Source organism: Boleophthalmus pectinirostris, unplaced genomic scaffold (assembly GCF_026225935.1).
Source record: "Boleophthalmus pectinirostris isolate CB_2022bp ecotype Guang Dong unplaced genomic scaffold, ASM2622593v1 HiC_scaffold_17, whole genome shotgun sequence".
Taxonomy (NCBI): domain Eukaryota; kingdom Metazoa; phylum Chordata; class Actinopteri; order Gobiiformes; family Gobiidae; genus Boleophthalmus; species Boleophthalmus pectinirostris.
In genome coordinates, this window is record NW_026571115.1 from 26,771,145 (window position 1) to 26,796,569 (window position 25,425).

At 37.9% G+C, this 25,425-nt stretch overlaps 3 protein-coding genes across 3 annotated transcripts; all 3 read right to left on the reverse strand.

Moving 5' to 3' along the window:
* Positions 1-305: 305 nt before the first annotated feature.
* On the reverse strand, positions 306-6,016 carry LOC110160598 (uncharacterized). Its single transcript, XM_020925276.2, has 4 exons — positions 5,979-6,016; positions 4,965-5,041; positions 4,583-4,894; positions 306-2,643 (listed from the first exon to the last, which is right to left on the reverse strand). Exons 2-4 carry the CDS (start codon positions 5,035-5,037, stop codon positions 2,402-2,404), a joined length of 627 nt encoding a protein of 208 aa, XP_020780935.2. The 5' UTR covers positions 5,038-5,041; positions 5,979-6,016; the 3' UTR covers positions 306-2,401.
* Positions 6,017-10,305: 4,289 nt separating this feature from the next.
* On the reverse strand, positions 10,306-13,948 carry LOC110160702 (uncharacterized). The gene is made up of 4 exons (XM_020925383.2): positions 13,885-13,948; positions 12,409-12,485; positions 12,024-12,335; positions 10,306-11,389 (listed from the first exon to the last, which is right to left on the reverse strand). Exons 2-4 carry the CDS (start codon positions 12,479-12,481, stop codon positions 11,019-11,021), a joined length of 756 nt encoding a protein of 251 aa, XP_020781042.1. The 5' UTR covers positions 12,482-12,485; positions 13,885-13,948; the 3' UTR covers positions 10,306-11,018.
* Positions 13,949-16,105: 2,157 nt separating this feature from the next.
* Positions 16,106-22,110, reverse strand: LOC110160629 (uncharacterized). Its single transcript, XM_020925307.2, has 4 exons — positions 22,015-22,110; positions 20,141-20,222; positions 19,731-20,051; positions 16,106-16,951 (listed from the first exon to the last, which is right to left on the reverse strand). The coding sequence occupies exons 2-4, from the start codon at positions 20,211-20,213 to the stop codon at positions 16,578-16,580; spliced, it is 768 nt and encodes a 255-aa protein (XP_020780966.1). The 5' UTR covers positions 20,214-20,222; positions 22,015-22,110; the 3' UTR covers positions 16,106-16,577.
* Between the last annotated feature and the right edge of the window lie 3,315 nt (positions 22,111-25,425).

A 25,425-nucleotide genomic window follows, 5' to 3' on the forward strand; every position in this document is an offset into this window, starting at 1 on the left:
TAACTCGTGCATTTGAAGTCAGTCTACTGCCAATCTATCTGCGCTCCATTCAAACATCTCCTCACATCAGTGCCTTGTGACTGTGCCCGTTACCAGGAAACCCCACCAAGCATTTCACCATTGAGGAACAGTGGCCTTTTGGAAAATAGAGCAAGCCAGGAAGAATATTTTAAGATAAGATAATGCTATGGGGGTGGTGGACTGGCTGAGTCTCATCTAAGTTCATGGTTCAGTGCGATATACAATAAGAAGAGCATTGCAATTTGTAATCAAAAGGAAAGAAAAAATTATAAACTGATTCAAAATTAGGGTTGCAACAGTGATTATTTTAGTAGTCAATTCAATTCAATCTTTATTAAGAACACGTAATATCTGGTTCACAGTATTAAAAAGAAAATAGTAGGAATAAAAAAGTTAAATACAGTGCATGTTATAATGTATACAGACAAGACCGCCAGTGTCTCCACAGCTTAGAGGTGAATCTGACAGAGCTCCTCACAGGACACACTAGAGCTTCAATGATTTGATTGCTCAGATTCATGGCTCTACACATAAGTGAATAAATACAGCATCTGATTGTGACAGCACAAGGTCTCACACCACAGTTTACAAACATTTCACTGGCGCTACAGAATCTCAGCACTTTCAGTGATATTCTCAGAGAGTCATTATAGGCCACTGTCAAACTCTGCAAACTCTTTATCTTGTAGTTGCGCCAAAGATGCGCAGTATACAAGGGTGAGCAGAAACATTTAAAAAGTTTCTGCTCACTGTAATTTTTCAAGTGGATTATTTATTTTGCACTTTGATATTTTTCAATATATATTTTTAACAAATTGAAGGTGAAAATATAGTGGGCAGCAGTTAAAAAATGTTAAACTTGATTTCGATACTAAGGAATAGGATACTCAGTACCGATTCCACAATGATAATTAAAAATGCTCTTTATTGAGACAATAGAATGTGATTTTTAACATTAAATAATTGTAGTTTCTTTGATAATCCGATGTGGTCTTTGCAATTTTTTTCTTTTAAAATGTCTTGACAAGATCTTAGTGTGAATCATTATGGTCAGAACAGAAAGAATTCAGATTTAAAAGTGCTTCTCAAGTCTTCTCAAGTCACAAGGCTCAAGTCCAAGTCGAGTCCCAAGTCTGAGTCCATTTTATCAAGTCAAGTCTCAAGTCCTAAAAATAGTAACTCAAATCTGACTCGAGTCCAAGTCACGACTTGCAAGTCCCCATCTCTGGTGAAGGTACACAGACTTTAAAAACACAGTGGAGCATTCACAGTATTACCAGTTAATGACAACACAAAGTGAAAACAGAGCATTTCAGTTTGAAAAAGAAACTAGATATGCAGGATCTGGAGTTAAACATGTGTGGATAAAACAGAACTCAACTCCGTGTATGTTTGTGGTGAGAAAACATTATAACCTAGATAAAATATTGTGCAATAGGCCTTTTAATGCAACAACAACAACAGCAAAATACATTTCACCAGTCGAGCCACATCTCAAAAACCTCTCAGTTTGAAAAGTAGGTCAGTCGAAACAAGTGAGCGAATCTGCTTTGCTTTCCCCGTACTATTCTGTCTCTCTTTTCAATGTCATTTTTATGTGTGAAGAAGTGGGACAGAAAATGGTCTTACGGATTCACCTGCATGTGCTCTAAACATGCACTGTACGTCAAGTGCATAGATACACGCAGTACTTTGCGGTTCAGAAATACCGGCGTACAATTCCAAACTCCCTTTTTCTCCAGCGCTAAAACCCTCTTCACTTAGCGCGCCATTCAGAGTGTATCTAAAAGCTCATCAGATGGACTTGAACGAGATTGGAAGATGGAAAAAAAAAAAAAAAAGAAATTATAGGAGGGAAATCAGGCATAATGCGAGCGCTGCGGTGTTTCCACAGATCGCCATAGCAACCAATAAGACTACTTTTGTTGCGGGGTCCAAGTGGTTTAGCGGGGATGCAATTTGTGCTTTCAGAGAGGAACAACAACAAAAAAAACTGCTCTGAATGCTTTGATTGTGTGTAAGAGACAGTAGCTGACAGTTAGCAATATGTGGCTGTTGTGGTTTTGCCCAGAATGTCCCACAGTGAGACATTAAATTTATCTATCTTATGTTTAATCAAGCACATGTTTTTATTGCTTAAAAATACCTTAAAAAACATGCAACTTCAGATGGCTGATCAGGCTATAGGTGCTAGAAATACTGATTGGGATTGATTTTTTAAAAGTATTTTTGTTTACATTATTTCTTGTCTTATGCTTTAACCATTACCGTCCATAAAACCATCGCTATCATCACACCGAACCAGTGCACGATGAGGCTTTCTGCTCTGGAAAAGGTTAAAGTTCTCACTGCAGCAACCGCCGGATAGAACATGTCAATTCTAACGTGCATCCAGAGTGAACATGTATACACACTGGAGTAGGATGGATCCTTTCTTAACCTTCATGGTGCTAACAACAGTGAACAGTCCTTTCTCGTTCTCTGTCACAGTTGTAGTGGCCAGGTGAGAAATGCTGTCGTCGTTTCCCTGTTTCCATGAGACTCCCGATCTGGGGAAGACATCTTCGAAAATGCAGGTTCCATCAGTTGAATTCACTCTTACTGTACTTTTACCAACACACTCTGAAAAATGCAAAAAAGAGTCACAGGTCAGATGCTGTCACTACGTTTACTTGTATTCAAGGAAAACTGAATAATTAGCCTAGTCCAATTTAAAGTGTTTTTTTCAAAATGCAATTGTTCCTGCCCCTGATGGGTGATTTGTGAGCTATCACTATACTCTGATGATCCCTTTCTTTATTGCACTGATACTCACTATTTTTTTCACTAGAGCCACACTGGAAGAGCAAAATCAAGAGGAGAGCCACTTACTCACCTTTGCAAATGTGCATTTCTACCATTTCTACATGTCTACAAACTGGACATCCCACAAAAAAGAAACACAGCCAATTCATTTTCAGTTAAAACCATATTTACCTGAGCGGAAGCTGGCATGCATGTCCTTCACTTTCTTCATGTTCATTAACGTTTTTATATTAAAATTATCATCATTATTATTACTATTATTAATCTGCATAAATAAACTCAACTTTACTCAACTCAACTAGAGCCACATTAGCCCGTTTGAGATTATAATGTGTTTGATGCAGCTCTGACACATTTGTTTATGTTTTACAGAAACGATGATGAAAACAACTCGCTCCTTGTGCGCTGATGCGGTTCAGCTTCTGTCGGACAAAAGGTCACGACTCAGTGGGATATGAGTGTTCTCTCTGTGACAAATGGATGTTGATGATGCTGATGGTGAGTCTGTTCTGTGTGTGTGTGTCGTGTTGGAGATGGTTCATGTTTTCAGACATCAGACGTGTGCGCAGCTCTTTATTTAATGCTCATTTAACTCACTTTATTTATGTTGGTCACTTTATTTAGATGATGTTAATCAAGAGCATGGGCTACTTTTTAAAATGCGGGTCAGGTAGCGGGTCGGGTACAGTATTTTCTAATATTTTTTTGCAGTCGGAGTTGCAGGTGGGTTAGTTGAAAGCGTCGGTCGGGTACTGGTCGTTTATACGTGGACCCGCCCGTCACTGGTTGCAGGTGTCATGGCGCCCCCTTTAGGAAACACTATTAATGAAGCCTTGATATATACTTAGTGTAATGCAGATGTTTGTGTTGCGATGATCACTATATGTTTATCTAGCACATTTGAAAAATATATTGGCTGTGTTACTGTTTTTGCGAGCCACCAATTAAAGCAATAAGTGTCCCTGCTTTATTGGATAACAAAGACAGTTGTGACATTTCACATCACATAAAGTCCTCTAGTTAATTTTGTCTCGATCAAGCCTATCTCAAGACCTGGACATGGGTCCCCAGGCACGGCACTGCCCTCAGATTGCCCCATCGACATTTAAGGATGGGTCAAATACACACACTGCAAAAAACAACATCTAGTCAAGTTAAGATAACTTGAATTAAGAAAGTTTTACCATGATTTGAGTAAATTTCACTTGACAAGTAAAACTATCTACTAAGGGAACAAGACTTTTTGGACTTAAAATATGAAAATGCATCTTGCTACACTTAAAATAAGAAAAACAACTGAATGCTGCTTGAATTAAGAAAAATACACTTATTCCATTGGTAGATAATTTGTCTTGTCAAGTTGAATCTACTCAAATAAAGTAGATATTATTTTTCTTAATTTAAGTCATTTTTAACTTATCTAGATATTATTTTTTTCAGTGCAGGGTGAATTTCCCTATGGGGCAATAAAGTGTACACAAACCAACTGTTAAAAAAAAAGTTTGCTATGTAAGAATGAAGCTTAGAAGAGGCTTTCTTGTTGTGTTCACCAGAAACACAGTATATGCTTCTGTAACTAAATTTGGAAATTTCCTTGGTATCAATAAAATCTCTCTATTTTCAGGTAGATTTAAGGCAGTTCTTACAAAATCCTGTCAGAAATAAAGAAGCCTCTTGGATGAGTGGCCCAGTGAATTCACTTTTCACTCCACTTGACAGTATTCTGTTTTCACATATTGCATATTGTGGTACTCACTGTGAACTTGAACAAAGGTCTTGCCGTTTCTTGACCCTTGTTTGGAGTGTAGTTGGCAGTGGTAGGCCCCCGTGTGTTTGGGCTGGATATTGTAGATGGTCAGGGAATAGTTGTAGCTGTTTGTGGAGGTTGCAGTCATGCATTGCATATCTGTTCGATTTGTTGGTTGGCCCCAGTTGCAAATATCTTTACTGTCCTTCCAGCTAAATTCTGTGATATCTAGAGCGCCATCTGTGGTCACGTTGCATCTTAGAACGACATTGTCTCCGCAGGTTGTCATAAGTCCACGAATAGTGTGCATTTTAAGGTTCTCTGGATACAAAAAAGAAACTTGTTTATTACAATGACAGGAAAAATAAAAGAGAATGGGAATGGATCTTACCCGCTGCACTGAGAGTAGAAAGGACACTCAAGAGTCCAAATAGGCCAAAAGGGTGAAACCTCATAGAAGCCATTACTCTAAAATAAAACAGATAAAAAAATACAATGATAAAAAACATTAACGTGAATATGACAGATAATATCAATTTAATACAACCATTAACCATTGCAATTAGATCTCCACTAAAAATCATGTTTCATTCACTTTTCTACAGATTTAAGACGTTTTATCTACAGCAATTGTGTATATCTTTTTTACAATAGAGTTGGTTTGGATTCTTTATGTTAAGAAATAAGATTTTTACTGACACAAGTTTCACCATTAGAAACACCTTCATTAGCTCTAATGCGCCCCCAGCTGGCTGCCAACGTCACTGCACGTTTGCCCATCAAAACAGATTTAAACTAATAATTTGTGAATGAATGATTCACATCAATGGTAATAATAGTTGTCTGCCACTTTTTGCAATAAAAAAAAATCATTACCAGTGTAAATGTTTATTTTGTAGTTTTCATTGGATTTTGACTTACTGAACTTGTGAAAGATTATTCTTTCTTCGCTGTTTGTATTAATAAAATTGTCAAAGAAGGGAAGTAAAGTCTGTTGTCTGAAGCAGTGGCCATGATGTATAGAGGTAATTTGATAATTGTTGACACAATAATTATGATTAGACTGAATTATGAATTATGATTAGACAAATTGAAATCAGTTACAACACATTTATTTTGATAAATTATATATATTTTTTAAACAAAGGCATTTTGGATAGAATTTTTGGTATTTATGAATTATAGGTAGAGCTATTCTCTTTTAGAATTTGTTTATACCTAAAGTTACATATAAAACATGATTAAACTTATGGTACATTTTTAATATTAATGGAAAGTTTTAAAATCATGTTTCTAAATTGAAGTTTTCTTCCTTCTCACCTTCAACATGTCATAAGTTAATTTTATCACTTTTTGAGAGTTAATTTTAAAATCTTTACATAGAAAATACAAGATTACAACCCACCTGTCTTTGGCAGTTTCTTGGTCCAATTCAAATGCAGTTGTTGCAATACAGGAAGTACGACAGAATGACTCTTTTTAGGGCAGGGCTAAAAAGGTACTTTCCGTTTTCCCAAGCATTCAGCCTCAGACAAGCCCAGCTCCTGTAAACTGGTTTGTGTGGATCATGTTGAGTCTTGCACCATCCATTTTCTTCCGCTTATCCAGAGCCAGGTCATGGGGGCAGCAGTGTAAGCAGGGACTCCCAGACTTCCCTCACCCTAGACACTTCCTCCAGCTCTTCCGGTGGGACGTAAAGGTGTAACAAATAGTTTTACCACCAGGTCACACCAAAGAGAGCCATGAGTGAGATTCCCACAAATGAGATATTATTAAGCTACTATAAGACTGGGTTAACTAAAGACATTCAGGTATGTTGTAATGAGGAGACCAAATATACAGTGAATCAGAAGTAGTATTTTGAGAGATACAGATTTGTGCTGAATTTTGTGCAGCAGAAACATTTGAATACATTTTTTTCTACCTAGTTTTATTTGTAAATTTTACTATGAACACATTGTTTTTTCAGTCCATTCGAAACATATAGTGGGGTAGAAAGTACAGATACCTGCTCTCAAATATAATGAAGTAAAGTAAAAAGTTCCCAACGGCCATCTTGACACCAGCTTCTCAGTTGTTGCTTATAGAACAACATATGTACAGGAAAAACTGTTTTAACAAAGCAACTCTAATTTATTGATTTGTACTGCTACTTCCTTATTATTGTAGGCTCCCTCTGTAGGCACCCTCTGTAGGCTCCCCTTGTAGGGTGCCTCAGTAGGTTCCCTTTGTAGGGTCCCTCTGTAGGGTCCCGCTGTAGGGTCCCTCTGTAGGTTCCATTTGTAGGGTCCCTCAGTAGCTTCCCTTTGTAGATTCTATTTTGTAGGGTCTCTGTAGGGTTCCTCTGTAGGTCCCTCCGTATGGTTCCTCTGTAGGTTCCCTCAGTAGGTTCCATCTGTAGGCTCCCTTTGTAGGGTCCCTCTGTATGGTCCCTTAGTCGGGTCCCTCTGTAGGTTCCATTTGGAGGGTCCCTCTGTAGGTCCCTCAGTAGCTTCCCTTTGGAGATTCTATTTTGTAGGGTCCCTCAGTAGGTTCCCTGTGTATGTTTCCTCTGTAGGTTCCCTCAGTAGGTTTCCTCTGTCGGCTCCCTTAGTAGGGTCCCTCTGTAGGTTCCATTTGTAGGGTCCCTCTGTAAGGTCCCCCTGTAGGGTTCCTCTGTAGGGTCCCTCTGTAGACTGCCTCTGTAGGCTCCCTTTGTAGGGTCCCTCAGTAGGGTCCCTCAGTAGCTTCCATTTGTAGGCTTCCTTTGTAGGGTCCCTCTGTAGGGTCTCTCTGTAGCATCCTTCTGTAGAGTCCCTCTGTAGACCCTCCCTGTATGCGCCCTTTGTAGGATTCTTCAGTAGGTTCCCTTTGTATGGTCTCTCTGTAGGGTCCCTTTGTATGGTCCCTCAGTAAGGTTCCCTTTGTAGGGTTCCTCTGTAGAGTCCATCTGTAGGCTCTATTTATAGGGTCCCTCTGTAGAATCCCTTTGTAGGGTCCCTCAGTAGCTTCCCTCTGTATATTCCCTCAGTAGGGTTCCTCAGTAGGTTCCCTTTGTAGCCTTCCTTTGTAGGCTCCCTTTGGAGACTCCCTCTGTAAAGTCCCTCTTTAGGTTCCCTCTTTAGGTTCCCTCCGTAGAGGTCTCATAAGGTCAAGCTGTTCTAGTTTTATCGGATCTTCATTTGTGTCAAGTATTGAGCAATTCTCCATCATTATGTTAACAAGGACCCCCCATACGTGATGTCAATGGATGCGATCGTTACTGTAGATTGGTATTGATTGTTAGCTCGTTTCCTTGCTCTCCAAGCTAATTGTGCGTGTAAATTAGTTATTGTTGTTGTACAGTATAAACACAAAAGCTACATTATGCACCGATGTTGTCAAGATACTACAATTTCAAACTCTAAGGGGGTGCAAAGGAAAAGGCTCAGTACTCCCAAATCTTTTTTTTTTCTATACCACAATTATAATAACAGTTTTTAAACTATATAATTACATTTTAACTAAGAATAATAGCTGTTTCTTTAATATTATGTGGTCTAGAAGAGTTCTCATATAGGTCATGATCATTCTAAACTTATTCAGGAAATGTACAGCTTTGTGATTTTTTTTTAAGGCAGAGTATTTGTTTTTTATTGTCTAAAAAAACATGGAAAACAGATCTAGTTCACTGTAAACGGTTTGCAGTCGTCCAAAGTGATTCCTCTCTTACCAAATGTGCTCCAAGTGTTTTAATTATTCACCATGATGAGTTTATGAGTGCTTTTTCAAACTCAGAGACAAGTGGGGAAAGACTATCATGCTAACCACACACTTTCTGATTATGAAACAATAAAATGTTTTCTAAATAGACACACACAACATGCAGCAGACTTATTTTAACCTCAAGAGCTGCTTATACAATGTGTCTGTACTGGGGCGAGACAATTTTGTTGAAATACATAAGAAAAAAAATAATCAAACATATTTTTTTATTTATTATATTCAAAACAATATTATAATTTCTGATGTGATTAAAATTGAGGCACATTTTCCAGGATTCACATAAAATACAAAACCTGACAAGGATGCTTCCAAATGATTTCTGTGATCTAACCTTTACTAAAATAATAATAATCAAATCAAGTCATCAAATACACAATGAAAATGTCATTGTGATGCACGCTACATATAGTTTTAAATATAAGCAATGAATTAACAGTGCAGAACAATCACTCACTCTCACTGGCCTGCTCAAATCAGAGGATATGCCGCCCTCCAGTGGTGATCATGATGCACTGCAGTTTGTCTAACGCCTCCAAACAGCCTCAGTTTCAGCCTCCTGTTAGTGACAACATTTGCATCGATTTTTTCTAGATAATATTTGTTTTAAATTGGTCATCTCTCCATGGCAGAGGTCCAAATTTCGCAATTGTTACTGATACAAAGAAGAGCTGTCCCCTTCTAACAGTTCTAAACCTATGTATATATTATTATTTATATGTGTGTTGTTGTTTTTTTTTTACTTTTATTTATGCCAATTTGTCTCATAACTCTGCATTTATTAATTTATTTAGCTTCAATTAGAAATGTAGTTTAACAGTTGCAGATTTTATGGGCATTTAAACATACAATACGTCACGCTCAGTTGTAGGCTGCTAATCAAACTCGTACCATCTTGTGTTTGCCAGTGCTCTACATTAACTCTGTTGTTTATTTGTTTGTTAAGATCCCCATAAGCTATTGAAATATCAGTAGCTTTCTTCTTGAATACATAAACTTCTCACACACAGACACACAGACACACACACAATAACAAGACATGAAAGCTCATGTATAGGAAAGGTAATGAACAAAATGTGAAAATAAACCACAATTAAAACAGATATCAGTAACAATAATACATAAAGAAACTGTTTAAATTTTTTGTTGTTCTTTGATTACTTCTTTATGCTCTAAATAAATATTCAAAGATCCTATATTATTTGATTGACTACTTTGAGCTTTAAAGGTTGTATAGAGGATTTTCCAAGGAACGAGAAATCCAGCGACTGTTTGTCCTTTTTCAAATGTTGCGCATGTGTGAAACCACCCCCCCTCCCCTACAGCTCTCTACGTAGAAACGCCTCCTCCCGCCTCCTCTTTACGCCAGAAACAGGTTTGTTTACAGCCGGTGCGCTGCACATGACTTGTAAACAACTAACTACAGTGTTGGTTAGGCAAGGCGGAGAAGTGAGGAGCGGGGGGAGCGGGTGTGCGGACATTTCGTTAGCGGACGAGAAGTGAGGAGCAGGGAGAAGAGCGGAGCAGGGAGAGAGGAGAGGACAGAGGAGAGGGGAGCGGTGCGCGGAGATTCCGTGCCCGGAGAAGTGAGGAGCAGGGGGAAGAGCGGAACGGGCAGCGGGGACAGGAGCAGGAAAGGGGTGCAGAGAAGGTTGCGCGGAGATTCCGTGCGAATGAACTAGCTACAACACGCAGCAGCAAGCGGACTCTTTCTTTGCCTTGAAAATTACGTTTTCAGACATAGGATATCGCTTTCGTGTCCTGAAAAACGTTTGTCTCGCTCTTGGAAATAAAGTACGTTTTCATAATAAGCAGAAGTGACCTGTCCAGGAGTAATTTGGCGACCAGTGCGTCAGTCTTTAGACCCTTTGTCTGCTTCAGTCGCACCATCGCTGGAATGAATCTATAAGAATCACCTTAGTTTGGCTTCGCTGCTTTTCCCCTTGTCTTCTTCTTTCAGCAACCTCAAAAATGGACTTTCTTTTGTGGCTAACTGCTCCTGGATTCTTGTCACCATTGCAACAAACTTTGTGCTAACTGCGAGGAAGATATAGGTCAAAAAAAGCCGCTAAGAACTGTTGCGTTGGTGGAGTAAACAGCGTCTGTGCGGCTTGCGTCTGTGGACTACGTGACAGGCGTACGTAAACGTCTGTGCGGCTTGCGTCTGTGGACTGCGTGACAGGCGTACGTAAACCACGTACCGGCGGCGCGCAGGCAAGTCAGTTACGCTAGAAACGTAGGGAGATTGATTGACAGCCTGTCAGCTAACAGATAACGAGGCAGTGTCGTTATCTATTGGCAAATGTTTAGCTGGCCCCACCACGTCCAGAGTTTATGAATTTTTATTCTCTTTTTTTTGGTCATCATAATTACAAGGCTACTGCATCTCTATAATGTTATCATTGACAACTTGAAACAAAAAAAAATCCTCCATACAACCTTTAAGCCTTGTTATAATGTTGTTACCTCCTCAAAAACAGACCTGCAGTTGTGTTTTGTTTCATTTACACACGTTTGAGTAATCCTTTATTGTTACTTTTTATATTATTATTTCTGTTAAACTTAAATATGCAGGACAAAACAGTAAAACAATACTTTCTCTTAATAGAAAAGCATGTAGAAATTCAGATGGCTGACCAGGCTATAGGTGTTAGAAATACTGATTGATTTTTAGAAATGTTTTTTGTTTACATTTTTTCTTGTCTTATGCTTGAACCATTACCATCCCTAAAACCATCGCTAGCATCACACCAAACCAGTGCACGGTGAGGCTGTCTGCTCCGGCGAAGGTTATGTTTCTAGCTATGTCAAGCTTCTGTTCGCCCAGCTCATTTTCAAAACTCAACATGAGTGAACATGTATACAAACCGTGGGTTGGATCCTTTCTTAACCTGATGGTGCTAATAACGGTGAACTTTCCATTGTTGTTCTCTTTCACAGTTGTAGTGGCCCAGTAATACACGCTTTCATCATAATGCTGTTTCCATAAGACCATAATGGGCTTAGGGAAGACCTCTTCGAAAATGCAGGTTCCATTAGTTGAAGTCACTCTTACTTTACTATTACCAATACAATCTGAAAAATGCAAAAAGAGTAGTAGGTCAGATACTTTACCCTGATGGGTCACCTGTCAGTTATTGGTATACTCTGATAATCTTATATAACAAAAACAATTGTGACATTTCACGTCATATAAAGTCCTCTAGTTCATTTAGTCTTAATCAAGCTTATCTCAAGACCTGGAGATTCATCCCCAGGCTCCCAGATTACCCCATCGGCATTTAATGATAGGTCAAATACACAGGGTGAATTTCCCTATGGGGCAATAAAGTGTACGCAAACCAACTGTCAAAAAAAGTTGAAGTGTAGTTTTCTATGTAAGAATGAAGCTTAGAAGAGGCTTTCTTGTTGTGTTCACCAAGTTCCCCCTGGATGCTGACTGCCCTGCCACAGGATCTGCTGACCTACCTCACCAGTCCTCTAAAACTGTACTGACAAACAAAGGCAACTGACGAGCACAGTATATGCTTCTGTAACTAAACTAGAAAATTTCCTTGGTATCAATAAAGTATCTCTCTATTCAGAGAGAGAGTTCTTACAAAATCGTGTCAGAACTGAAGAACCCTTCTGGATGAGTGGCCCAGTGTATTCACTTTTCACTCCACTCAACAGTATTCTGTTTTCACATAGTACATATAGTGGTACTCACTTTGAACTCGAACAATGGTCTGGCCGTTTCTCGACCCTTGTTTAGAGCGTAGTTGGCAGTGGTAGGTCCCTTTGTGTTCGGGCTGGATATTGTAGATGGTCAGGGAATAGTTGTAGCTGTTGGTGGAGGTTTTGTTCATACACTGAATATCTGTTTGACTTGTTGGTTGGCCCCAGTTGCAAATATCTTTACTGTCCTTCCAACTAAATTCTGTGATATCTAGAGCTCCATTTGTGGTTACGTCACATCTTAGAGTGACATTTTCTCCGCAGGTTGTCACAATCGCAGGATTGGTGTGCATTTCAAGCATCTCTGAATACAAAAAAGAAACTTGGTTATGGTTACAATGATAGGAAAAATAAAAGAGACTGGGAATGGATCTTACCCACTGCACAGAGAGTAGAAAGGACACCCAAGAGTCCAAATAGGCCAAAAAGGTGAAACCTCATAGAAGCCATAGTTCTAAAATAAAATAAATAAAATAAAAATAAAATTGATAAAAAATACAATGATATAAAACATTAACATATATATCACAGGTACTAATTTAATACAGCCATTTAAGATTTTACCCAAAAATTTGTCTATTTTTTTATTTAAATTTTTTGGTGAAATTTTTAATTATTTGAACACAGACAGCAAATGTGACACCATAGATATCCTCAGAGGCGGTGCTACCATTAGGCAAAAGTAGGCGAGTGCCTAAGGCCCCGAAACCTGGAGGTGCCCCCAACAAATTGCCCTCAGTGCCACTAATGACCGAGGCCTCAGAGCAATTTAAGTTTCTCTCAATGACATTAAATGAGATTAGTTTATTTTTAAACAATAATCATAAGAAAAAAAATAATTATATGTAATGGATGTAAACAAAAATGTAATTGTAGTAGCAAAAAAATAAAACTTCTTTCAGCACTGACAATCCACTGTAAATAAAATAAATAGAGATGTGCATGTCTCAAGACCAATTGGGAAAAGCAGACAATAAATACATAAAAAAAAAAAGGTCCATTATAGTGAGGGCCCCAAACTCAAATTCGCCTTGCTGACTCCGCCACTGGATGTCCTAGTCAGTGTTCTAAACCTGTGGAGCGTGTTCTGACAGAACAAGGGCCTTGTCAGGACACAGCACATGAACATCTCTCATAAGAATCAATGCAATTAGATCTCCACAAAAAATCATGTGTCATTCACTTTTCCACAGATCTGAGAGTTTTTATCTACAGCCACTATGTATATCTTTAACACAATAGAGTTGGTTTGGATTCTTGATGTTAAGAAATAAGATTTTTGCTGCAACAAGTTTCACCATTAGAAATACATTCAGCAGTCTGCCCATCAATACAGATTTAAACAAATAATGTATGAATGAATGATTGAAATCAATTTTAACAATAGTTGGCTGACCCTTTTTTGCAATTTAAAAACCCTCATTACCAAAATAAATGTTTATTTTGTAGTGAACTATGTGTAATGATGTAAAACTATGCTCTGACCAAAACCTCCTGTTAAAGTTCCAGCTATATGTTTAATTTTGTTTCAGTCATGATATAAACTCACTCAAATAATAAATAAGATCTAAAATGCTGTAGTCCCCTTTGAATTGTAAGTTTTCAGCTGAGTTTAAAGTGCATTTTGTCCCCTATTTTTCAGGTATATGTACAGTATAAAATGTTGTCCATTTTTATACCTAAAATTACATAAAAAACATGAAATTATGTTAAACTTGTGCTACATTTTTATAATATTAATGGGAATTGAAGTTTTTTTCCTCCTCACCTGCAGGATGTCTTAAGTTAAATTTAACACTTTTTGAGAGTTAGTTTTAAAATCTTTACATAGAAAATACAGAATTACAACCTACCTGTCTTTGCCGGTTTGTGGTCTAATTCAGATGCAGTTGTTATAATACATGGAGTACTCTCTCTCTATATAATATACATTTTAGGGCAGGGCTTAAAGGTACTCTCTGTTTTTTCAAGAATTTAGCCTCAGACAAACCCAGCCCCTGTAAACTGGCTCGTGTGGATCTTGTTGAGTCTTGCACATTAAAAAAACACTGGTATGCAACTAAGGAAGATCCATCCATTCTCTTATAGCTTATCTGAGGCCAGGTCGCGGGGGCAACAGTCCAAGCAGGGACTCCCAGACTTCCTTCACCCTAGACACTTCCTCCAGCTCTTCCTGTGGGACGTAAAGGTGTTCCCAGCCCAGCCAAGAGACATAGTCCCTACAGCGTGTTCTGAGTCTTCCCTGGTGGGACTGTTTATTGAAATTTGTGGTCCTTAAAAAACACAATGGGTGATGAGGGTGCATTAAAGTTAAGTTATATGTGAGCTTGAAATTTCTGATACTTGATGAGACAAATACCACCAGGCCACCCCAATGAGAGGCATGAGTGAGTTTCCCACAAATGAGATATTAAGCTACTATAAGACTGGGTTCACTGAAGACACTGAGGTATGTTGTAATGAGGAGATGAGAGATGAGAGAGAATGAATCAGAAGTAGTATTTTGAAAGGAAATGGTAAGATTTTCAAGTGAGATGTAATCTTCTAGCAAATGCTAAGTTAAAGGTAAAGGTACACTTTATTGTCCTCATAGGGAAATTTGTCCTCTGCATTTTGACCCATCCTTCAGTGACACTAGGGCATCTCCTCAGGAGGGGATTTTGTAAACAAAAATTGTAAAGCAACTTATGCATTTTTATTATGTGTGTGAGAAACCAGGTGTGTTTGAAATCCCATTAAAGTCACTTTTCTTTACACTAGATTAAGAAATAGTGATTGATGATCTGTTTTTATTTGACAGTATGTCAACATGCTTTAATCACAGTGGATGTGTTCTGACCTGGCCAGGAATGTGACAGTGAGATGCCAAACCAATGAATGAGCTAAGACAGGGGTGCCCAAAACCTTTTACTCAACCAGTTTTCACCCCACAATGATTCTGGTTTCGAGTAATTTGAATTATAAGTAGGACTGGGTAATATCCATCTATTTATTTTCTTTTGCTTCATTTGGGGCCAGATTGCGGAGGCAGGAGTCTAAGTAGGGAGGCCCAAACTTCCCTTTCCACACTTCTTTATCCAACTCTTTCGGGTGATCCAAAGGCTTTCTCAGGCCAGCTGAGAGATATAATCCCTTCAGCATGTCCTGAGTCTTCCCCAGGCCTCCTCCCAGTGATATGTGCCAGGAACACCTCCCCAGTGAAACATCCAGGAAGCATCTGGGGCAGATGCCCAAGGCACCTCAGCTGCTCCATTTGATGTGGAGGAGCAGCAGCTCTACTCTGAGCTCCTCCCATGTGTCTGAGCTCCTTATCCTCTCTCTAAGGGACCACTACCCAGAAATATTTCTTGCACATCTGACAACATCCCTAGTCGAGGTCACCGGCTCTCCACCCACACTGCAGACAGCATTGATGAAGAACTGCTTCCTCCGGCCGAGGGCACCTTGGTGCCACGTGCACTGATGAATGACTTTGTGCTTGAACACTGTGTTTGTTATGGGCAAACTGAGTAGCACAGAAGCCCAGTAACACAACACCATTTGGGTTCAGATCAGGGAGGCCATTCCTTCTGATTACCCCTCTCCAGGTGTCACTGTTTTTGCCCTGGTGGGCATTGAAGTCCCCCCAGAAGAGCACAGCAGTGAGCGGGCTGCTCAATATGACCAAAATAATACATACAAATTGAAAAAGCGGAAATCAAGATAGTTTTTTCCTCATATTGATCAATCACAGTTTATTGTTTTTAAGTTTTAATCAGTGCCATTTGCCACAAAAAAAAGTGTAATTGTTTTCTACAAAGTCTGAACTCTGCTCCAAACCACATACTTTGACTGATAGGACCAGAGGTGGGTAGAGTAGCCAAAAATTGTTCTCAAGTAAGAGTAGTACTACCCATCTCTGCAGAGGACCGGCTGCAGACCTCTCTGTTAAAAAGACCCAAACTGATCACTGACGATTAGAAATAACTAAATCTTATCTTGATTTCACAATTGGGAATATTTCTAACATGTGATCTATAAGTGCCTGTTAGAACTGAGAGAACATGCAAAAGGAACAAGCCATGCCCAGACCGGTTTAGACACTTCAGGTAATATGAGTTTTATTACATTGTCAGAATTGAAGATACAACAATAACAATACATAACATTTGTGTAGTGCTTTTGAAGATACCCAAAGGTGCTTTACATAAGGAAGCAAATTAACAACAGAAACTTCTAGAATCACAAATATTTACAACATCTAAAATCATTGTTAAAAATAAATATAAATGAATATTCAAAAAGCATCTCAAGCACATAGTTACAGCATTTCAAATGTTCAAAATGACATCGGAATTTGACCGTGCCACATTTTTAACTGGTTTATTTTACACCACTTAAATTACACTGAATGAAAGCAACATCAATACAAGACTTTCTCTCAATAGAAAAACAGAATACAGGTAGAAATTCAGATGCGTGGCTAGGCTATAGGTCCTCGAATTGCTGATTGGAATTGATTTATTTATTCTTATTTTTTACACTTATGCTTTTACACTTTCTTGTCTTATGCTTGGACCATTAACATCCCTAAAACCATCGCTAGCATCACGCCAAGCCAGTGCGCGATGATGCTGTCTGCCCCGGAGAAGGATAAGGATCTAACTATCTGCGATATCGTTTGGTTCATCTCATTCTCAGTGGGCACCAAGAGGGAACATGTATACTGGCCTGTAAAGGCTGGGTTCTTCCTCAGCTTAATGGTGCTAACAACTGTGAACGATAAGCCGTCTGAGTTCTGTGTCACCTGAGTAGAGGACAAGGAATTAAGGTCATCTCCTCCCTGCGTCCAGTTGACCTTATCGGGCTTGGGGAAGACGTCTTGGAATCGGCAAGTTCCATTCGTTGAAGTCACTCCTGTTGTACTGTTGCCAACGCACTCTGAAAAATGCAAAAAGAGTCAAGAGTCAGATGCTGTCACTACATGTGCATTATTATTCATTTATTTATTTATTGCTCATTTTTATGCTATTATTTTGTTGGCATCAAAATTAACATAAATACATATTTCTACGATTATTTGCCTCATCTTTGCTGCATGAAAAAAAGGAACAGGAAGAAAATAAATCTTATAAACCCTGCTCCTTTCATAGATCAAAAAATTTAACATTCTTTTAGTAATCGTTCTCCACACCAAAAATCAAACTAAGTCACCGATCCGTAAGCCATATGCGTGTAACAATATCTCTCTTGAGCTTTCATTAACTTTAAACATTTTACTTAGTCACATAGTCTGTCATTATTTTATCTTGTATATATACATGTGCATCAGGAAAACTGGATAACTGGCTGAAGAATTTTTCACGTAAGCGTTGGAACTACGAATAAGCCATGTTATAATGTTGTTATCTCCTCAAAAATATTCCTTGAGTTGCCTTTTGTTTCAAAGCTCCAAAACTCAAAATGTTCGGTTCTACCTTGTCATGTCATGAAGTGGTAGTTTTCAAATTAAAAGCTACACTATCGGTCAAAAGTTTTGGAACACCACACTTTTTTTTCCCATTTTCTACTATTTACTGTTGACCAAAACATATTCTAAACTTTTGATTCATGAAAGTGTCCACCTTTGGCAGATATAACAGCTGAACACACTCGTTGCTCGTTCTTTTTACAATAGAAATCAAATATTCTTCAGAAAGTTCTTCCCAAGTCTGTTGCAGAAGTTCCCATAAATATGTGGCACTTGTAGGTTTTTTGGCTTTTACTCTTCTGTTTAGTTCATCCCAAACCAGCTCAATGGGGTTTTAATCTGGACACTGCGCTGGACACTCCATGTTTTTAAGCTTAACATGTTTTTTTCCTGAGGTAGTTTTGTCAGAGCTCGGACTTGTGTTTTGTATCTTTTTATCTTTTTTTTTAAACCTCTGGCTGTTCAGTATTTACCTTTGTACCATTTCAAGCTCTTCACTGGACTTGCACGACTTGAATTACAATAAATAACTGGAAAATTGTGTTCTAAAACTTTTGACTGGTAGTGTACATTTTATCTTTTGTTCAGTAGAGGTCCGAAATTTAGGACTGAAATCATCTAAATGATTCTAGTGAAGGTGTAAGGAGTTTAAAAACACTTCTTAATGACATCACAAGTTGGAATAGACTATTTTCAGTTTGAGAAGAACAACAAAACACAACTCCAGGTATGTTTTTGATGAGGATACAACATTATAACATAGATAAAAAATGTGTGTAATATGGGCCCTTTAAGGCATTGTTTCCCAAAGACTGGGTCGCAACCCTCAGATGGGTCGCAAGAGATTTTTTTTTGGGGTCGCCTGATATGTGCCTGATCTGCTGTCATGTTCTCCTCCTGCACCTGGACTGGAACGCTCTACAAAACTCAGACAAGCCCACCTATCTCATTAGAAAAGTTGAAATGTTTAGACATGTTTTGTATAATGTCTAATCTTTTAGTAATCATTGTATTGGCTATTTTGTCCCAATATTGCTGGTTCAATTAATTGTTGAAAAGAAAAAGAAAGGAGCTACATTTCATGCCCAATAGGCGACTTATGGATTCTTTTATTGCTGGTTCAATGTCTGTTTTTCATTGTTTAAAACTTGAGTAATACTAATACTACAGAGAGACACGATCACTCAGTCAGCAATAAAATATCCTCATTAATGTTCAATAATGCTCAAATCCAGCTTTATTTTGTGATTAAAAAATAATGTCTATTGACTTGGGTCACGAAGGTTTGTGACTTTTAAAATATGGGTCGTCAGAAAAAAAGTTTGGGAAACACTGTCGTAAATCGAATCTCAAATATCCCCAAAACTGAAGAAGCCAATACATCCTCAGACACCTGCTCTAGACAGCCCGATTTATATTACTGTAGGTGCAGATTAGCTGAGGTGTTTGGACCTTTGGACGTCACCCATGCACCTTTTTGGAGTGGTCTGATGGTCTGAGGTTTTGGGGCATAGATGATTTAAATTTAAATTATTGTACTGGGATTTCCCCATCCATCTCTCTCGTCTAAGTTGCCTCTTCAGTAAGACCGTGCCCTAAATATTTGTCTAAAGGGCGGAGTTAACCAAAACTAACACACCCTACTTCTTTACAGTAAGGTGTATCTGTTATTAATTAATACCCTTGAACTTCCTGCTGTGAAGTGTTTCCTGAGTCATATTTGACATAGTTATTCCTTCCTACTGCGTCATCTCGAGTTATGATCATACTCTGATAATCCCTGTTACATTCTTTATTTTAAAACAAAGACAGGCGTGACATTTTACATCGCTTAACGTCATCTGGCTAAGGTCTGACCAAGACCTGGAGATGGGTCCCAACAATGGGTCAAATACACAGGGTGATTTTCACTATGGTGACAATAAAGTTTACTAACCGACTGTGCAACAACAGCTAGGGTGGGATAGTTTGGGTGTAGTTTTCAATTTAAGAATGAGGCTTAGGAGAGGCTTTCCCTGTTGTGTTCACCTGACTCACCCTGGACACCGCTGTGATGCTGCAGGACACGTATGTTTCTACAACTAAACGTGAAATTTACATTGGTATCAATAAAGTATCGCTCTTCCTTCAGGTAGATTTAAAGCAGTTCTTTCAGAGTCAGAAGCCTCTTGCATGAATGACCAAATCTATTCACTTTTCACTCCACTTGACATCATTCTGTTTTCACATATTGCGTATTGTGGTACTCACTTTGAACTCGAACGATGGTCTGGCCGTTTCTCACCGGCCCACTTTTTTGGCGTACTTGGCAGTGGTAGGTTGCTTTGTGTTTGGGCTGGATGTTGTAGATGGTCAGGGAATAGTTGTAGGAAGTGAAGTTTGTGGCGGTTGTGTTCATACACTGAATATCTGTTAGATTTGATGGTGTGCCCCAGCTGCAAATATCTTTATTGTCCTTCCAGGTAAATTCTGTGATCTCAGTAGGACCATCTGTGATTGCGTCGCATGTTAGAGTGACATTTTCTCCGCAGGTTGCCAAAATTTTAGGAATGGTGCGCACTTCAAGCACAGCTGGATACAAAAAAGAAATGTTACTTGGTTATTATAACGATAATATAAAAAAAAAAAGAAAAATAAAAGAAAATGGAAATGGATCTTACCCGCTGCACTGAGAGTAGAAAGGAGACCTACGATTCCAAATAGGCCCAAAAGTTGAAACCTCATAGAAGCCATGGCTTTTACCTGCACCACAACAAACAACAATTGTAAAAATAAAATTACAGAACTTTTTTTTTTTTTCTCGCCGCATGTAGGTCTGCAATATACAGTTCTGACACATGGGGGAGCTAGTGAGTCAGCGAATCCTATCTGCCTGGCCAACAAGTGTTCCTACAGCTAAAGTTGAGAAATGCTTGCTTGGTTGTCTAAAAAGAAGGGTGATAAATCAGCAAAGGTCAGAGCACTTCAGGATACTTATAGATATATACATTTTATTGCTGGGTCAATTACTGAGCAACACTAACTGTTCAGAGACACGATCACTCAGTCAACAATAAAATGTCCTCATTAATGTTCAATAATGGTCAAATCCACTTTTATTTTGTGATTTACGAATAATGTCTATTGACTTGGGTTGTGAAGGTTTGTGACTTTTAAAATATGGGTCCCCAGAAAAAACTTTGGGAAAACTGCCATAGATATCCTGGTCAGTGTTCTAAGCCAATGGAGCGTGTTGTGGCAGAACAAGCTCCACGACAAACGAGCAGCTCCCATAAGAATCAATGCATTTAGATCTCCACAAAAAAAATCATGTTTCATTCACTTTTCCACAAATTTGAGACTTTTTATCTACAGCCACTATGTATATCATTTTTTATACTATAGAGTTGGTTTGGATTTTTTATGTTAAGAAAAAATAACTTTACTTCAACAAGTTTCACCATTATTCACACATATTTACATTCAGTAGCTGTAATGTAAATAAAATGGCCAGAAAAGGAAAGTAAAATTTGCATCACTTTGACATAATGGTCATAATAATTGTTGCCTAACAACAGTTACATATGTAAATAAAACAATAGCTGTAAATTATAATTAGACTAATAAAAATAAATGACAACACTTTTATTTTGTTAAATGACGATGTTTAAACTGCCAGAAAAAATGTCTTCCTTGTGCATAATTGCTCCTGTATTTTGGATAGGATTTTGATGTTGATGAAATATATGAAGAGTTTTCTGTTTGGAGAATTTTCCTCTTTACTGATATAAAACTCTGCTAAATATTTACCATGGGTCCTATCTCACCAAACCAAGTCAAAATGAGAAACATAAAAACCTGTCATATACACTTTAAGACACAACACGTCATGTGGGGTTTTCTGAAGTGTGTTTTTCTCACGCTCTGACCAAATCCCTCAATTAAAGTTTCAGCAACATGCACCATTCCAGGTCACTCACTCAAATACTAAATAAAACCTCAATTGGTGTTAGAATCGTAAGGTATGATCTGATGTTTTTGTCAGAATTTAGTAATTCCTGTTCTTGTTCTTACATCTTCTCTACTTTTTGCAATGTGTGGTTTGGTAATTATTTAAGCCTGTCTGAGCAAAAAGAATATTGTTTCCTCATTCTTTTCTGTAATATGAGTGGTCAGAACATTAAACTCACCATAGCACGATAAGGGAACATGAACTTTAATATCTAAACCAAATTCACAAGTCTCATTTACCTTGCTGTAACCAATATTCAGAATTATGTACATGGTGCTCTGGTCCAAAAAACTTTTTGGCTTTTTGACTAAACATAATCTCAACATAAAAAGGTTTAAAAAAAATATATATATTAAATATGCATTTTTCCCCCATTTGTCAGATGTATGTACAATATTGCAAATATTGATGGAAAGTTTCTAAGTTATATCTCTAAATTGAAGCCTTCTTCCTTCTCCCCTGTAGTATCTCACAAGATAAATTCAACACTTTTTGAGACTTGTTTTAAAATCTTCACAAAGAGCATACAAGATAACAACTCACCTGTCTTTGCTGGTGGCTTGGTCCAATTGAGATGCAGGTGTCGCGTTTCAGGGAGTACTATGGAGTGACTCTTTTATGGGCAGGGCTAAGAAAGGTACAGTCAAGCCTCAGACAACCCCAGCCCCTATAAACTGGCTTGGGTGGATCGTGTTGAGTCTTGCGCATAAAAAAAAAACACAGTGCGTCATTGTTTCCGACTAAAAGTAAGCAAGATAAGCAGCCAAAAGAATGATAATTGCTATTTGAGAACATTTACGATCTCCAAAAATAAATGATCACCTAAACAGATGACATAAATAGAGTGCATATGACAGGTTTTCATTTTTTTCTAATCATGACGTAGTTTGCTTGGATAGTACCTACGGTAAATATTTGTCATAGTTTCACATAGTCATATGGCAGTTTGTGGAAAATTACGAGATAAAAAAATATATATCCAGGATGTGGGAGCAGTGGAGAGGTTCTCAGAATGGGCGTGTTTTGTTGTCTCAAAAAATACCACTATGACAAACTTGTAATTCCACAACTTTTGGTTCCGTGAAGGTTCAATTCTTTGTGTGTATATTATGTTGTAATGTCAATTGAACCCTGTTTAATTAGGTTTATGGTCATTGAATAGGGGCATTAAAAAAACACAATCACTGGTGAAGGTGTATTAAAAAGTTATATGTGAGCTTGCAAGTTCTGATTATTGATGAGACAAATAGTTTTACAGTTTTGAGTGAGTTTCCCACAAATGAGATATTATAAAGCTACTATAAGAGTGGGTTAACTAAAGTCATTGAAGTATGTTGTAAGGTATGTTGAAAGGAGATCAGATAGTAGTATTTTGAGAGGATTTAGTAAGAATTTCCAGTGAGATGTAATCTGCTAGCAGATGCTGGTAAAGGTACACTCGTCCTTCTGAATTTTCACCCATCCTTCAATGTCAGTGGGGCATTTCCTCAGCAGGGGACCCTTCTCCTAGTCAGGTTGTGCCACCTAGTGCCTCCGCTCAATTTCGTTTCTCCCCAGCGACTAGGTCAGGAATCAGAATACACTAGATGGTTCGCAAAACCCCCGGAAGTGCGAGTTTGGGCACCAGCCAAACTCCGATGAGCCATATATTCTGTGTTGTCAATGATTCCCGAGATCCCGAGAATTAAAGCCGGAATAAAGAGAATGTTTGGTGAATTTTATCGGCATGCAACATGCAAATACCACACAGAAAGGCCCAGGCGACTCTGGGATCGAACCAGGAATCTTCTTGCGCCTGAGTACATTTGTCTTGGTCAGCAGTTATTTAGTGAGTGTATCCTTGTACACCAAGTTTTGTGATTTAAAATTTGTAGTGATGTAGTGAACTGGAAATGTATTACCAATTATTTAACTATTTATTTAACATTATTTAGTTTTTTTAATTGGAAAAATGTTGGTTGCGTTAAGGACATTTAGATGCATTTCCTTATATGATTCCCCGTACATGTTAACTGTGTGTTTTTCCGTTTCAGTGCATCACACCTACATTTGCTTGCTCTTCTAATTGGCATGCACCGATGCACTGGTAAAATAACAGGTGTGTCAGTAAGTCAATGTAACCACTTGAATAAAAACACAAGCCTTAGATAACGCCTTAGATCTTCAATCATGTGGGGAGCCAATGGCCAGTGGTTGTGTCCTCAGGCAAGACACCAAAACTGCCGAGTACAAATGTGGTGGTCAGATTGGCTGATGGTGCAGATTGGCAGCCTTAGTTTACCCCAGGGCACCTGTGGCTACAATAGTACAGTGTCTAACCATCACAGAGTTTGGAGTGAATGATTAATGCATGAGATTGTAAAGCGACTTATACTTTACTATACGTGAGAAACTAGGTGTGTTTGAAATCCCATTGAAACGCTTTACTTTTCTTGATACCAGACTGAGAATTAGTGAGTGATGTTTTTATTTGGCAGTATGTCAACATGCTCTAATCACAGCAGATATGTTCTGACCTGAACTGGAATGTGACAGTTAGATGCCAAACCGATGAATGCTCTAAGATATTATCAAGTCCTGTTGAACTAATTAGCTATTGTTTTTTCAAGTGTAGTTTTATTAGGCTGAAAATATGAATCTCCACATACAAGAATGAACTTGTTTTATTTTTTATTTTTAATACACTTTTTACATGTCCATAAGTTTTCTCAGCGTTCCAGAAAAGCTACTTTTTAACTCCACAATAATTCTGGTTTGGAGACATTTTAATTATAAGTTGGGCTGGGCAATAGGACCAAAACGAGTAACGTTACTTCAAAATATTACTCAAGTAGTGGTCTGAAGCGTAACTTAACTAAGCGTAACTGTTGGAAAGTAATGCCTGATTTATAATTTCATTTGTAACTAGAAGAAAGAGAAAACATTAAATAATGCACAAAGTCTGATATTTACAAAGGAGAGACCAAAAATTTGAAAAACTAAATCATAATGGAGTAAAATATTCGACTATAAAAGTGCAATTTCTTTAAAAAAAAGTTTCAAACTGATCATTGACAATTAGAAATAACTAAATCTTTATCTCAATTAAATATTATTATTATTATTGCACAGTTCAAATTATAAATAAAATCTAGATTATCAAACGACTTTGGTTTCATAATAGGAAATATTTGTAACATGAGGTCTGTAAGTGCCAGTTAGAATAAAGAGAACATGCAAAAAGGGAACAAGCCATGCCCAAACCGGTTTAGACTCTTCAGATAATATTACAAAATTACAGTAACACTATGTAGGAAATGAATAAAATTTATTTACTTTGAAAGAGCAATAAAGAATCACCTTGTCATCATTGAAGATATTCTTATAATAACAATACATAACATTTGTATAGTGTTTTTTTTGAATATATATATATACACAAAGGTGCTTTACTTAAGGAGACAAACATCCAACACACAAACCACAGAAATATCTAGAATCAGATCAACAGAAGTCTTGATCAACATAATGAAAATCAATGGTAAATAGGAGTGGCCCCAGCACACACCCCTGAGGCACTCCCTTCATCATGAACCAATTTTCTGGACATCCTAATTATTTCCTGTTTTATCATGTGGTCATTATAGTTCAGACAGCTCACAGAATTCAATGAGTTACTGTTTTTTGTTCCGGTAATTATGACGTTATTAAGTTGAAATGCAACAAATCCAGTAATTATGTGTGTCACGAGATGAGCTAGCAAGCTTTTAATAACTGCTTGTGTCGTTTTGTTTTGACGATACGTTCATTATTTATTTGTAGACTTATGAATACAATTTAAAGCACAAGTAATACTTTATGTTACTTTTCAAGTCGTTTACCTAATTTTTACACTTTAAAGTCTTTTTTTTTTGCTCTTTAATGAATTCTCACCAGCTAATGAAGCCATCACCGTGCAAGGTTTTGGGGGGCATG

What these genes read in the sequence shown, in the direction of transcription:
- LOC110160598 (XM_020925276.2), bottom strand. Translation starts at nt 5,037, where the DNA reads ATGGCTTCTATGAGGTTTCACCCTTTTGGCCTATTTGGACTCTTGAGT. An exon ending in TTCTACTCTCAGTGCAGCGG is followed by an intron (nt 4,895 to 4,964) that starts GTAAGATCCATT and finishes TTTTGTATCCAG; the next exon opens with AGAACCTTAAAATGCACACT. An exon ending in GACCTTTGTTCAAGTTCACA is followed by an intron (nt 2,644 to 4,582) that starts GTGAGTACCACA and finishes TGCATTTTTCAG; the next exon opens with AGTGTGTTGGTAAAAGTACA.
- LOC110160702 (XM_020925383.2), bottom strand. Translation starts at nt 12,481, where the DNA reads ATGGCTTCTATGAGGTTTCACCTTTTTGGCCTATTTGGACTCTTGGGT. An exon ending in TTCTACTCTCTGTGCAGTGG is followed by an intron (nt 12,336 to 12,408) that starts GTAAGATCCATT and finishes TTTTGTATTCAG; the next exon opens with AGATGCTTGAAATGCACACC. An exon ending in GACCATTGTTCGAGTTCAAA is followed by an intron (nt 11,390 to 12,023) that starts GTGAGTACCACT and finishes TGCATTTTTCAG; the next exon opens with ATTGTATTGGTAATAGTAAA.
- LOC110160629 (XM_020925307.2), bottom strand. Translation starts at nt 20,213, where the DNA reads ATGGCTTCTATGAGGTTTCAACTTTTGGGCCTATTTGGAATCGTAGGT. An exon ending in TTCTACTCTCAGTGCAGCGG is followed by an intron (nt 20,052 to 20,140) that starts GTAAGATCCATT and finishes TTTTGTATCCAG; the next exon opens with CTGTGCTTGAAGTGCGCACC. An exon ending in GACCATCGTTCGAGTTCAAA is followed by an intron (nt 16,952 to 19,730) that starts GTGAGTACCACA and finishes TGCATTTTTCAG; the next exon opens with AGTGCGTTGGCAACAGTACA.